The sequence below is a fragment of the Elgaria multicarinata genome, chromosome 21 (assembly GCF_023053635.1).
Source record: "Elgaria multicarinata webbii isolate HBS135686 ecotype San Diego chromosome 21, rElgMul1.1.pri, whole genome shotgun sequence".
Lineage (NCBI taxonomy): Eukaryota > Metazoa > Chordata > Lepidosauria > Squamata > Anguidae > Elgaria > Elgaria multicarinata.
The window spans coordinates 11,894,092-11,908,998 of NC_086191.1; the positions used below are offsets into that span (position 1 = coordinate 11,894,092).

At 49.8% G+C, this 14,907-nt stretch overlaps 1 protein-coding gene across 1 annotated transcript; it reads left to right on the forward strand.

Annotated features, from left to right (window-relative positions):
* The first annotated feature begins 9,046 nt into the window (after positions 1-9,046).
* On the forward strand, positions 9,047-10,561 carry CHRM1 (cholinergic receptor muscarinic 1). The gene has a single exon (XM_063146083.1). The coding sequence runs from the start codon at positions 9,053-9,055 to the stop codon at positions 10,559-10,561; it is 1,509 nt and encodes a 502-aa protein (XP_063002153.1). The 5' UTR covers positions 9,047-9,052.
* The last annotated feature ends 4,346 nt before the right edge of the window (positions 10,562-14,907 follow it).

Here is a 14,907-nt window from a genome sequence, read left to right on the forward strand (position 1 = left end):
TGAATGGGACAGACACTTGAATAACTAGTTTATCCCAGGCCGGTTTTGGCCTCACTACTGTTTGAATTATGTGTTTATTCAAGAATTTAAGTGCTTTCCTTCAGGACACCTTGCCCTCCCGAGCCAGCGTGGCGAAATCGAACACTACGTAAAACCGCAAAGAGAAACTCGACGCAACGGCCCCTCCAAACAAGGCAGTCAATAAAAAGCGGAGCGAAATATACGCGTCGTAAGAGCCCTCTTAAAAGTCAACAGGGACAGCGCCCGTACGACCTTCCTGGGGGGAGGGAGTTGACACGGTGTGGCGTTAAAACCCTGGAATCCACGGCCGCAAGTTGTGGCATCAGACACCGACTTGGGCAGCTTCCAAGGGAATTGGATAAAAGCTATTGATGGTTACTGGATGTGACGGTTGTGTATTACCTCCTCTCTCGGAAGCAGTATGGTTCTGTCTACCCATTCCTGGGGAACACAAATGGGAGGGTTTTGCTCCTCCCATGTTAGGCATCATTCTCTCTATTTGATGGGCCGTCTTGCCCAATTCCAGTTTAAAGATAAAAACCCCTGGGAATTGTTGCCCACATGCTGTTCACACCTGAGCAGGAAATTGACCAGGCTCCCTGGCTCCCCCCCCCCCGGGGGTGAGATGTGTTGGACATCCACATAAATTCCAGTAATTCATTCTAAATTTGCTTACATACGCCCACACATGTAAGCACAGTGTTTTCTGCAAACCTGCTCCTTTTTTTGATAATGCACAGGGGAGGCCGGCAGATATGATGTCAGTAGGGCTGTGGGGTTTCGGTCAGAACCAGTCAGAATTCTAAAGGCGCTCTTTGAAGTCCCGAATCCAATCGTCAAAATGGGTTCAGGGTCAAGAGATAAAGAGGATGACTTCAACAAGCCAGATTCCGGTTGGACATCAGGAAAAACTTCCTGACTGTTAGAGCAGTATGACAATGGAAGCAGTTACCTAGGGAGGTGGTGGGCTCTCCCACACTAGAGGCCTTCAAGAGGCAGCTGGACAGCCGTCTGTTAGGGATGCTTTAGGGTGGATTCCTGCATTGAGCAGGGGGTTGGACTCGATGGCCTTATAGGCCCCTTCCAACTCTACTATTCTATGATTTAATATGTCGCCCACCTTTCTACCAAGAAAAATGGCATTCAAGGTAGATCCAGAATGGTAAAAGACGACATACAGCTATCTTGCAAATGATGAGAAGCCTTAGGCAAGAAATGTTGACCTCGGCCTCAGTTTCCCCTTCTGCAAAAGAATGGGAATGGGTAATGACAATGTGAACGGCAATTTGTGATGATAAAGCAGGCTAGCCTGAGACTTTGTCGCCTGAGGCACAGAAGCCAAACGGACACACCACCGTCTCTACAGGAGTTAGCACAGGACACAATCCATTACCCGCGTGGGGTGAAACTCCCTTTGGTTCCAAAGGGACATCATACGGGGGAAGCTCCTGGCATTTCAGCTCTCTTTGTCTTCCACTCTGACGCCTTTTGGGGGCACCTTTTCCCTCTGGTCCAGAGCGCCCCCTCATGGACTGGAGGCTACCTACAGATTGTCACAGCATTCTTCACTGCTTAAGAACTTTCTGGCCTCCTTATTCCCACCCTCGGAAAGATTGAGGCATTTGTACGGAGCGAGGAGGGCGAGTGGATGTTGCTCCCAATCAACGCCTCCATGACAACATCCAGATCGCCATTCATCAAAGCTCATGTAAATATTTTCCACCAACAGACGGATGCCTAAGAAAGAGGGAGCATTCCTGGCCCTGCTCCGCTCTTGACTGATGCAAAAGCCGTGCATATTTGGCCTTCTCGTCCTCATGTAAGTGCACAAGCAGAGCTCTGCCGGAACAGCCCAAGAGCCCATCTAGTCGAGTGTTTTGTCCACGCTGGCTCAGGAATCCAAATGCCCTTAGGAAACCCACAAGCAGGACATGCATGCAACAGCACCCTCCCACCCATGTTCCCCAGCAACTGGTGTGCATAGGTGCATTGCCTCTGCTACTGGAAGTAGCACATAGCCATCAGGACTAGTAGCCATTGAGGGCCTTCTCCTCTAGGAATGTATCTAACCCCCTTTTAAAGCCATCCAAATTATTATTATTATTATTATTATTATTATTATTATTATTATTATATTTATTTGTATCCCGCCTGGGCCTCAAGGCGGCCTTACAAAGTTTAAAATATACATTGGGGGGGGGGAGGGAAACAAAACCATAAACAATTAAAAAAAATACACAACAAAATTATAAGACATTAACATAGATGGAGGGCTGGCTTATTCTCCAAAGGCCTGCTGGAACAAAAAAGTTTTAGCCTGCTTCCGAAAGCCCATCAAGGAGGGAGCCAGCCTAGCTTCCCCAGGAAGAGAGTTCCAGAGCACCGGAGCAGCCACCGAGAAGGCCCTCTCCCATGTTCCCACCAAGCATGCCTGTGAAGAAGGCGGGACTGAAAGAAGGGCTTCTCCAGAAGATCTCAAAGCACGGGCAGGCTCATAAGGGAGAATACGGTCTTTCAAATAACCTGGACCCGAACCATATAGAGCTAAATAAATTGGTGGCTGCATCACTACATGCCATGGTAGCAAATTCCATAGTTAAACGCTGCACTGTGTGAAGAAGTCCTTCCGTTTATCTGTCCTAAATCACCCGCCGATCAGCTTCATGGGATATGACCCCCATTGGGTTCTGGTATTTTGAGAGATGTCTCCCTATCCACATTCTCCACACCAGGCACCATTTTGTACACCTCTACCGTGTCTCTCCTTACTCACCTCTTTTCTAAGCTAAACAATCCCAGGCGTTGTAACCTTCCCTCATAGGGAAGTTGTGTCTTAAATCATTTTAATTGCCCTTTTCTGCACTTTTTCCAACTTTACAATATCCCTTTTTATAGGTGCGGTGGCCAGAACTGTACACAGAATCTCACCATAGATTTATATAGCGGGAGTATGATCTTGGCAATTTTATTTTCAATTACTTTCCTAATTATGCCTGATCTGGACGTTTGCCTTTTTCACAGCAGCTGCACACTGGGGCTGACACTTTCATCCAGCTGTCCACCACAACCCCAAGATCTCTTGCTTGCTTGGTCACTGCTAGCTCAGATCCCATCAACTTATACTTGAAGTTGGGTGTTTTTTGTCCAAACGTGCATCAGTTTATACTTGGCAACATGCTCTTGGCAACAAACTCTACTCTTTGTTGGTAGAGCTTGATGAGCTATAAACTGTTTGGAGAAAGCTCAATAAATGATTCCTTTAGCTTTCAAAATACTAGAATGGTGCCGTGCCCGGAACACAGCCAGAACTGACATCCTCATCTTGGTCCCGTGCCCCAGCCAGGTCCACCGGCACCCATCCTCAGCCGTCATATGACACAATTTAAAACTTTCTGGAGACATGAGAGCACTCTTCAAACACTTAAAAGGTTGTCACACAGAGGAGGGCCAGGATCTCTTCTCGATCCTCCCAGAGTGCAGGACATGGAATAACGGGCTCAAGTTAAAGGAAGCCAGATTCCAGCTGGACATCAGGAAAAACTTCCTGACTGCTAGAGCAGTACGACAATGGAATCAGTTGCCCGGTGAGGTTGTGGGCTCTCCCACACTAGAGGCCTTCAAGAGGCAGCTGGACAACCCTCTGTCAGGGATGCTTTAGGGTGGATTCCTGCATTGAGCAGGGGGTTGGACTCGATGGCCTTGTAGGCCCCTTCCAACTCTGCTATTCTATGAATCTATGATTCTAAGGTAGCATGGTGGGAAATTTAAAATGGCAATGCAAAATGTGCCTGCCACCACCATCTGGGTAAATTCACTGGAGTCAGTCCATAAGTCGATTGGTGGGAGCTAAATCAATGAACCAGCGGTGTAATGCTGCTGCAGATAAAGCAAATGCGATCTTGGGCTGCATAGTCAGAAGGATGGTCACAAGAAGTCATGGCTCCGCTCTATTCTATGCGTGCCAGACTGCATTGTGGAGCGTCCAGTTCTGGTTGCCATATTTTAAGAAGGTAATTGACAAACTGGAGCATGTCCAGATCAAGGTGAACAGGATGGTGCTGTCTCCAGGTTTTGGAGAGTCCTTAGACAAGAACCCTTCAGTGGGCTCCTTTCCTCATCATGCCTGCCACTTGCTTGCTTGGCAGGCAGAGAGCCAGGGAGCAAGGAGGACGTGGCATCTCCTCCTCCTCCTCCTCCTCACCACCACTGTTGTCCAGGCCAGAGTGAGAGGCAGGCGAACAAGCAGGCTGCAACGGGAAAGAGGTGGAGCAACTCCAGGGGGCTCTTGTCTGTGGGCCCCTGCTGGCAGGTGGCTTCCTGGAATGTGCCCAACTATGCCGACCCTTGACGCCCGCCTCGGTGAGGGGTCTGGAAACCAGGAGCGAAAGAAAAGATGAAGGGGAGGCACGATAGAGGTCTGCAAATATCTCAAGGGGCCGTCATGCAGAAGATGGCGCGGACATGTTCTCTGTTTCTCCCAAAGGTAGGGCAAGGGCGGAACTATCAGAGAAGATCTGGGTGAAACATTAGGAGAAACATCCCAGACCTTTAGCCCTGGAAGGGATGGGATGGGGAGGTGAGGAGCTCTCCTTTTCTGGAGGTCCTGAAGCTGCAGCTGGACAGCCATCTGCCAGGGATGCTGTCGTTCCATCCTAGGGCACAGGAATGCTGGGTAAAATTCTGGCTCCTCCCACAGACAAGAGCCCCCTGGAGTTGGTCCTCCTCCTCCTCCTCTTCACCGTGGCAACCTGCTTGTCTACCGCCCAGACGATGGTGCTGGTGAGGAGGAGGAGCAGGAGATGCCTCTCCCTACTTGCTCATTGGCTGTCTACCTGGAGAGCCGGCAAATGGGAGCAGGGAGGAGGAGGAGGAGGAGGAGGAGTAGCACCAACAGCAGTGAGAAAGTAGACTCACTGAAGGAGGTGGCCAGCTTTTCAGACCAGCGTCTTTTCCTAGCCCTACCTGAAGATGCCAGGAATCGAACCTGAGGCCTTCTGTATGCAAGGCAGGGGCTCCAGCACTGAGCTACGGTCTTGACAGAAGCGACTAAAATGAGTAGTGTGGATGACGGCAGTAGAAGCTTCCCCCTGTGAGGTGGATCTGCCAAGGTGACCATCCGACTATCATGGCTGGTCAGGATTTGAACCCGGGTGTCTTGCTCAAGGGGCCTCGAAAACCCCACTGTAACTCAGAGCAGGTGAGTCTCTCTCTCTCTCTCTCTCTCTCCATTGAACTTAAGGTCAGCTCTGATTGATAGCAGCTCAACAGGGACTCCGGACACGTAGGAGATTGACGCAACACCTGCTCCCGGATCCTTTTAGCTGGACACTGAACCCAGCACCTTCTCTGTATGAAGCACCTGCTTTGTGACAGGGTCCTCCATGGGAACAGACAGCAGTACCTCTCAGGGTTTTCCCCACCCCTGGGTCCTTTGAAAACTGGAGACGCCGGCGATTGAACCGGGTATTTTCTGTACGCAAAGCAGGTCCGCTGAACACAGAGCCACAGGTCCCGCCTCTATCGGAGGAACATATATATGGAGAGAGAGAGAGAGAGCTAGCTCTGCTTCGTTCTCTTCCAAGGTGCCTCCAAGGTGCAAGGAGGCCGTGTTTGAACACGTGAGAATTATTAATATTGACACAAGGGCGAAGAGACGAAACATTCGGCAGCTCTTTCCATTCCTTCCAGGGCCCCCATCACACTGACTTTACCATGGGGCGGGGGAGAAAAGGAAAGAGGATAGATGCTTGGCTCAGCAATACTACAAACGAGAAGGAACTTGGAATTGTTGTAGATCACAAGCTGAATAGGAGCCAACAGTGTGATGTGGCTGCAAAAAAACCAAATGCTATTTTGGGCTGCATTAACAGAAGTATAGCTTCCAAATCGCGTGAGGTACTGGTTCCTCTCTATTCGGCCCTGGTTAGGCCTCATCTAGAGTATTGCGTCCAGTTCTGGGCACCACACTTCAAGAAGGATGCAGACAAGCTGGAAGGGGTTCAGAGGAGGGCAACCAGGATGATCAGGGGTCTGGAAACAAAGCCCTATGAGGAGAGACTGAAGTGACTGGGCATGTTTAGCCTGGAGAAGAGCAGATTGAGGGCACATGAGAGCACTCTTCAAAGACTTGAAAGGTTGTCACACAGAGGAGGGCCAGGATCTCTTCTCGATCCTCCCAGAGTGCAGGACACGGAATGACGGGCTCAAGTTACAGGAAGCCAGATTCCAGCTGGACATCAGGAAAAACTTCCTGTTAGAACAGTACGACAATGGAAGCAATGACCTAGGGAGGTGGTGGGCTCCCTCACACTAGAGGCTTTCAAGAGGCAGCTGCACAGCCATCTCTCAGGTGTGCTTTGAGGCAGATTCCTGCATTGAGCAGCGGGGTGGTCTCAATGGCCTTAGGGGGCCCCTTCCAACTCTAGTATTCTATGATTCTATTCATGCTTTTTGTAGGAGGCCACAGTGAGAGTTATAAAGCAGCTCTCTAGACCAAATGACAAGAAGCGTCTAAAGAGGGCAGAAGAGCAGGCCTGACATTGCAAAGAAGTAATTTCATCATCTAAAGCACCTTGGCGCCTCTTTATCCCTATTGTCTATAGCACCCAGAAACTAGCTGAATCTCTTCCCACCCATCCAGGATTGCTGCATAAGCTCTTCTGCTGCAGAAGATGTGTACACTCCCCGCACAAGCGGATGTAAGTGATAAACATATTCTAAAGAACCTTCTTGTCTTTAGTCTACTAATGGCTCCTGCCAACATACACTTCTGAGCAGGACGCTACATATCAAACTGAGCTTGGCTAGTATGCAAGCCCAAAGAGGGAACTTTTAGCAGGGACCATAAAAGGTCTAAGTTCTCGTCCTATGTTTCCATAAGTACCCAAAGGAGTAAGATTTGCTCTCTCAAAGATAACGCCTTGGGAGTCGCTCGGGATAAATTGACTTCTTGCAGCTACTCATGCCAACGCTGCCGTTTTCTCTCGGGGTTGTCAGGTTATCTACACAAGCAAATGCGGGAGGCACTTTTCCAGTTGGCGAGGAAAGTGATCTTTGACTTGGCACGCGATCACTCTCCGATCCAGCAAGGACTTTAAAATTGTTAACTTTAAAAGGATAAAGCTGATGGTGTGAGGATCATAAAACCTTCCATGCTTCTACTGCTCGGGCCAATATTCCAGCGTCCTGTTCACACAGTGGCCAAGCAGCTGTTTATGGGAAACCCATGAGCAGGACATGGCTGCAACAGCACCCTCCTGCCCATGTTCCCCAGCAACTGGTGTGCATTGACAGACATCCGTTATTAAGAGATGAAGTTCAGCACCTTGGATAGCTCCATTAGAATACCGGCTGGTTCTGACTGAAACCTGGAATGGATTTACAGCTCCACTGGAATTGGAGCCGCCAACCTCTAGCCTTTATCTTCTTATAAAGAAGATCTTTATTATCCACAACAATCTCTTAAAATCAAAGTTACCTGTTGCAATTACTAGAGCAGGGGGGCTTCGCTTCTTTGATTCCCTTGTAAGATTTGCCACCCCTTCAATAATTCCTCTGGAGTATATATGAAATTGGTGGTGTGTACAAATTGCTTCTGTTAAAAGAAATTTCTAAGCGCTGTCCAGGGGACAAGGTTGCCTTCCTGTAGTTTTCTGACACACAGGAGGTGCCAAGACCGTGTGATGCAGAAAAGCTGCCATGCGTGTGCAGCAAGCTTTCCCACTCCTTTCCACAAGCATCCCGCAAAGAAGCTTTTGCACACAGCAGGCCAAACCGCACCCAGACGATGCGTCCCAAATACTATGCAAGGTTTGACGTGCGGAACCGCTCCACAAGGGGTTGCGTGGGCATGTGCAGAGTGACACACATGCGCTCCTTTTGGCACTAGGTGAAGCCCTTTATCTCTCAGCCATTTCTGTTTTCCAGTTTGTTTCCATCTACAATGGCCTTTAAAAGCTGGTTATTTTATATTGTTGCTTTAAATTTTTAAACTTTTTTTTATATTGTTGCTTTAAATTTTTAAACTTTTTTATATTGTATTTTATCATCTGTATTTTATGGTCTAGTATGGTTTTATTTGTTGTGAACCGCTCAGGGAGCCTCAGCTATAGGGCAGTATAAAAATGTAAGAAAGGGAGGAAGGAAGGACTGTCCCGACTGCTACATTTCGCACTAGCTGCATCTTTCGAACCAACTCCAAGGGCAGACCCACCAAGAGCATCTTGCAGTAGTCCTACCCAGAGATTACTAATGTGCGAGTCCTGGTGGCCAAGCTATTTCTGTTCGGGAATGTACGTAGCTATTCGAGGATTTCCCCTTGGAGGAAATCCTCAAATAGGGTGAAGAATTCCATTCGCACGCAGCTGTAATACAAAGCCTTGTTGTGGAGCGGCTTTGGTTCTGTTGGCTTCGGACGGAAACCCATTTCACCTCAGGACCAAACACAATCGGAGACGAAGCAGCCCGGTTCTGGTCAGAATTTGTCTGACCCCCCATGCACATCCCTGCTTCAGATCCACAAGTATTTCTAGGCCACCTTAAAAGGTGGAAGGTTCTCAAGGTGGTGTGTGAGATAACTAGCACACAAAGTGGATAGAATAACAAAACCAATCCCCTCGAATAAATAAATCCAAGAAAGTCCATAAAACACAGAGGTTGCCAATTAAAGCCCACGGAAACAAAACCCACCAGTAAAACCCAACAGCCAGGGAACAAAACACACAGAGAGAAAGCCATTGTGTTCATGTCCTGCTTGTAGGCTTCCTAGAGGCATCTGGATTGCTACTCTTGGAAAACAGGGTGTCAGGCTAGATAGATCCAGCAGGGCTCTTCTTACGTATAGCTCACGTGTCTCTATTCTTCTTATTCCAGATGAATCCCTTGGGCTGAAGGACGCTCTACACTTATCACTCTATGTTCATCCTGGGCAGCCATCAAGAAAAGAACTTGCCTCTGCCACGTATCCATGTAGTTGTCTTCTTAGAACCCTTCCATGGACTGTGACCGCAGGGAGATGTCTCCTGGTGGCGCCATGAACCTCTCGGGCCTTCCCTTGGCTCCCAACACCACCCTGGTTCCCTCAAACCCTTTGCCAGGAAGAGGGCTTTCCCTTTGGGAGGTAGTGTTGATCATTTTGGTGACAGCGATCTTCTCCTTGGTCACCGTGGTGGGAAACCTTCTAGTGATGGTCTCTTTCAAAGTCAACCGGGAGCTGAAGACCGTCAACAATTACTTCCTGCTCAGCTTAGCGAGCGCTGACCTCATCATCGGTGCCATCTCCATGAACTTGTACACCACCTACATCGTGATGGGGCGGTGGGTCATGGGCAGCGTGGCCTGCGACTTGTGGCTGGCCCTCGATTACGTGGCCAGCAACGCCTCCGTCATGAACCTTCTGGTCATCAGCTTTGACCGCTACTTCTCCATCACCCGTCCCCTCACCTACAGGGCCAAGCGGACCCCGAAGAGGGCGGCTGTGATGATCGGCCTGGCTTGGCTCATCTCCTTCGTCCTGTGGGCGCCCGCCATCGTGGTCTGCCACAACTTTGTTGGGGAGCGGCCAGTCGACGAAGGCCAGTGCCACATCCAGTTCCTCTCCATGCCTATCATAGCGGTCATCACCGCCGTCGCCGCCTTTTACCTCCCCGTCACCATAATGGTGATGCTCTACTGGAGAATCTACCAGGAGACCCAGAAGAGAGCCAAGGAACTCTCAGGACTTCAGGGCTCAGAGTTCAAGAACCACCGTCGAGTTGCATCTAAAAGACCCCAAAATGGGGGCAGCGGAGGCAGCAGCAGCAGCAACTCAGAACCATCGCACACCCTCACATCTCCTCCACCCACGGTGGTCGTCACCCTGCAATCCTGCTCTTTCTCCGAGCAGCGGACGGGGGGCAATTGCTTAGACCAGAGTAGCAATGGCAGCTGGAACACCACAGAGGAGGAAGAGGTGGAGGAGGCCTCTGCCGACTCCCTGACGTCGTCGGAAGGCGAGGAGGATCAGCCCTTTCAAGTCCACACCATTTGCTCCGCGGTCATCCGCCTGCCCATGATCAACGCCGTCATGCAGCCGCCACGGGCTGCACCATGCCGAGATCCCAAGGCAGCCACCGGAAGGGAATGGGCAAAGGGACAGGTCCTCGTGACGATCCCCAGACAACCCCCAGCAGTGGATAAGAGACTCAGGAAAGCAGCGAGTCCGCCTCCCGTCACGGAGAATACCCCGGCGATGGCCAAGAGACACGTCTCAAGGAAGAGGAGGAGCCGGATGTCCAAGCGGAAGACCCTCTCGGAGAGGAAAGCCGCCCGAACACTCTGCGCGATCCTGTTGGCCTTCATCATCACGTGGACGCCGTACAATATCATGGTGTTGGTGTGGACCTTCTGCAACAGATGCATCCCCATGGGCGTTTGGGAACTGGGCTATTGGCTTTGCTACGTCAACAGCACCGTCAACCCCATGTGCTACGCCCTGTGCAACAGGTCCTTCCGGAACACCTTCCGGAGGTTATTGCAGTGCCGCTGGGATCAGCGTCGCTGAAGGAAGATCCCCTAGCGGGAGGTGTCGCCTGGGGACACCGGTTCACCATGCAGGAGGCGGATGGAGGGTGTGAACACCCTGAACGGCGAGCCGAGAACAAGTTGGGGCGAACCAAGAACAAGTTGGGGCGAACCAAGAACAGGAGGGGGTTGAAGGACATCAGCAGGGCTGGCAATTCAATTTACGAAGGATGATAAACGCACACAGGGGAGCCTTGCAGCATTTATGCGCCATAAAGCCATCAAGACGATCGCTGGGTTTTTACAAGCTGTTTGGGATTTTGTTTTCCTTTTCAGCTCAGACTTGCTCACAAGGATGCCCCAACAGGGTCAAACCCAAGCTCATCCTAGTCCAAACGGACCTGCGGGTGACGATGGTTGCCTCGCCGAAAAAGGAATGGGGCGGATTTTAACAGCCAAGAGCCGTTGGAGCAAACTTGCAGCCCTGACGGAGGCCCTTGGCCTTTTTCTATTGCCGTTGTATTTAAGTCCAGTAATGAAACAGGGTTCGTGTGGCCCAAACCAGAAAATGTCAAGCTGTCCCAACTGTTGGGAGCAAAATACTGGGGCAATAGCTCAGCACTGCCTCCAAACTAAGCTTGTGACTGTCATGTCACCATTTTATGACGTCCCAGGCAGGCAGCCGGAACTGGAGTCCGATTGAGGAACTGCTGGGCCACCACACCTGGCTAATTGCCTATGGCAGTCATGCTGGTCCGTGGGGGGCGGGGCACCATTGGGCAATAGCTTTGTTCGGACCAACCAAAATGCCACAAGTGTTCTTGGGTTCTCCAGAACTCTTCATCCTTTGCCTTTTGTGCCAGCTAGCCTGATGAAAAAGCTCCAGAGAAGCTGAAAGCTTGCACAACTTTTGCCGCATTTTGGTTGGTCGTAATCATAGAAAATGTCTTCAAATGTGGTTTTACAATGGATTCACTCATAAGATCAGTGATTATGAGATCAATGGCCCATCTAGTCCAGAATCTTGCATCCATCCCTATTGATAACCATGTTTGGGGAAGTTCACAAGCAAGGTGTGACAGCCATAGCCTGCCCTGGTTGTTTTACCCTCAGCAAATGCTATTCATAGGTAGAGTACTGCTGTCCAGGGAAGCTCTGAGTTCCCATGGCTGTTAAACCCATCCCACGAATCACAGTACAGAAGACAGCAGTCCGGAATACCGAAGTGGGATAATGCTAAAGCAGCACACAACTGCTAGAAGATCTAAGCAAACAACAAATAAAGCAGGCGTGTTTAACCTCTTTAAACTTGAGAGCCGGATTTCACTTCAGAGGAATTCTCAGGGGCCGCGGTCCAGTGGTGGGTGTGGCCAAACACAAAAGGGGCAGGGACAAAATATAGCTTAAAGCTCTCACCGCCAGGAAGTACGCCTTCAGCCTTTTTGAATGGGTGTGTGTGTGTGTGTGTGTGTGTAAAAAAACTGCACAAAAGTTTGGGAACCATCAAACGATTAAGTTGTCGGGATGGGGGGGGGGAGGGTAATCTGGGGAACTGTGACGGCTGGGTTTGACCCCCACAAGCCTGAAGTTCTGCACCCTTGGAGTAATATGGAAGGCACTGTTTGCCTGACATCCTGGTGAGCAGCTGCCAATCAAGCTTGCCCTGCAATAAATTTGTTAGCCTTTCAGGCATCACAAGGCACTTCGTGGTTTTACCAAGTTCAAGTAGTCAATATTGAGCTCAATTAAATAGTTCTGAGCTGCGACAGGGCAGTGCTCTCTGTTCCTGTTCTACCACTTCTCCATTGGGTAAACAGGAAAGGCAGATCTCCCGGGGCAGATGCTGTGTTTTCCATGCAAGCAGTCCCAGAGGTAGGACGTACGCTGGAGCGCCTTTCGTTGCACCGGTATGTTTTTCCCAAAGATGATTGCTGCTCTGTGGATCTGCTGAGTTTATAATGCAATCAAACACCACACACTCAATTGCAGGAGGAGGAGGAGTTGGGAAAAGGTGTGTGTTTTATCATTCGTACTGCATTCCATGGGTCAGTTTCCCCAAAGTCAAAAAACGCTAAATACACTACATGAAGTACAAAACCACTGACATAAAAACACATAAACAGAGAGCACACACACATTATTTTTAAATGATCAACCCAAGACAGGACCCCGATTAAATACTTAGCTGCCGCCAAACGTCTAACAGAAGAGGGCAGTTTTAACTTGGCGCTGAAAAGATGACAATGTTGGCGCCAGGTGAGCCTCATCAGGGGGATCATTCCAGAATTGGGGGGCCACCATTGAAAAGGCCCTCTCCCTTGTTGCCACCCTCCGAGCCTTCCTCAGAAGAGACACCCAGAAGAGGGCCTTGGATGTCGAACGTAGTGTACCAGGTCAGTTCAAACTTGACCTTGAGTCATGCCGGCTAGAACATCTGAAGGGCTTACACATTCTTCAAGCCATTCTGCTAGTTCGGGACAGTTGGCGCAAACCAACGGCTTGTGGAGGAGGCTGCAGGGAATATGTTACTTGCTTAATGCACCTAAGCAGCCTACAAGAGGACATAAAACAGGCGCGTTTAATCTCTCTCCGCTCCAGTCCAAATTCCATTTCAGAGTTCTCGGGCAGCGCATTCCAGTGGTGGGCGGGGCTAAGGGATAAAAGTGGTGGAACCTAAAATACCCCCAATAATAGAAGTATATTTTAACTTAGAAGCTTATGCCTTAGGGAGAGGCATTTCAAGCTGTTGAAATGGAGGAAAGGAAAGGAACCTCTCGCGCAAGCACTTGAGTCATTGCTGACTCCTAGAGGGACGCCTGCTTTCGCTGACGTTTTCTTGGCAGACTCTGTAGTGGGGTGGTTTGCCATTGCCTTCCCCAGTCGCAGTTACCTTTCCCCCAGCTAGCTGGGTACTCCTTTTACCGACCTCGGAAGGATGGAAGGCTGAGTTGACCTCAGCCGGCTGCCTGAGAACCAGCTTCCGCTGGGATCAAACTCAGGCCATGGGGAGAGTTTTGGCTGCAGTAACTGCTGATTACCACTCTGCACCACACGAGGAAACACTGCCCAAAATCCAAGAAATAACCAATCGGTGTTTGGGAAAACAGGGATGAGGTTATGGCCCTATGGGGAACTCCAAAAGATTGGATTGGGACCCCAGGAGGGTCATTTTGCATTCGGGGCTGAAGTTCTGCACCCAGGCTTAAAACCTAGGCCATCTGTTAACTCCAGAGCACACCCACATCCTGTCTCAGCCTCCTCTCCTGAAATAAGCAAATCTTGTCTGTCTTGTCCTACAATCACTCCTCCCTACCCATTTTGGCTTTTTTTGCACATTTACAACAAACTGAAGGAAGCATCTGCTGCCATAACTCTGTTGAAGCTAAGCAGCTGCGGCCCAAATCAAGCCCCAAAGCCGTCCTCCGCTTTCGAGGAAGAACAGGATAACGAAGCCAGCCGTGTCTCGCTCCAAAGCCCCGGTCAGGTGACACCTTTTAAGACCAACCACGGATGCACAAAATTGTGGGCAAGCATCTGAGGTCTCCAGATTTCTTCGTTAAATAAGATGTTACAAAGAGCTTAAAATACAAAAGCCATAAATACAAGACCAAAACTTCTGTAACGGGGGGCGAGGTGAGTAGGCGAGTGCAGATTTCAGCAAAGGTTTAGAAATTTGAGCAAAATAGCAAAGAAAGAAAGTGTTACACTGCCCCATGGTGGCTACAGCCAACTCTTGCAAGGTCCTGATTTCAGGAAATGCATTCTGAGGATTTTGCAGTAGCAGACGCCACAAGAGAAAGAAACCGTAACCACCTCCCAGCAGGGCTAACCCTACGATTAAGTCAAAAAGAGGGGAGCACCTTAAGGCGAAAGGTGTTGGGAAAAGCAGGGGATACCTACTCTGTTGCTGTCAAGGGGTCACTGCCCTGTCACCAGTGGTATAGTAGAGTCAGGACTCATGGAGTCAAATGTTTGTCCGCTCACAGCATCGCTGCATCCCAACCTACAATCTTCCTTATTTGAGTCCATTGTTGGTTAAGAACATAAGAGCCCTGATGCTGGCAGACCAAGGGTCCGTCTAGTCCAGCACTCTGTCCACACGGTGGCCAAGCAGCTGTCAACCAGGGACCAACAAAGCAGGACATGGTGCAACAGCACCCTCCCACCCATGTTCCCCAGCAACTGGTGCACACAGGCTTACTGCCTCGGATACTGGAAGTCGCACATCTGAATGTGAAATTAAATCTGACCTACCCAATACTTTTCTTCGCTTTGCCTCACTTAGCCCAACTCGGTAAGATTTCCAAAACTCTGTCCAATGTCTTCCAAACAAAACTACATCTCTCCCCCCACCCCCACCTTCATCTCGACGCCCTACGTGAGGTT

Bases quoted from the DNA above. Each gene is read 5' to 3' on its own strand.
- CHRM1 (XM_063146083.1), top strand. From the start codon at position 9,053: ATGAACCTCTCGGGCCTTCCCTTGGCTCCCAACACCACCCTGGTTCCC.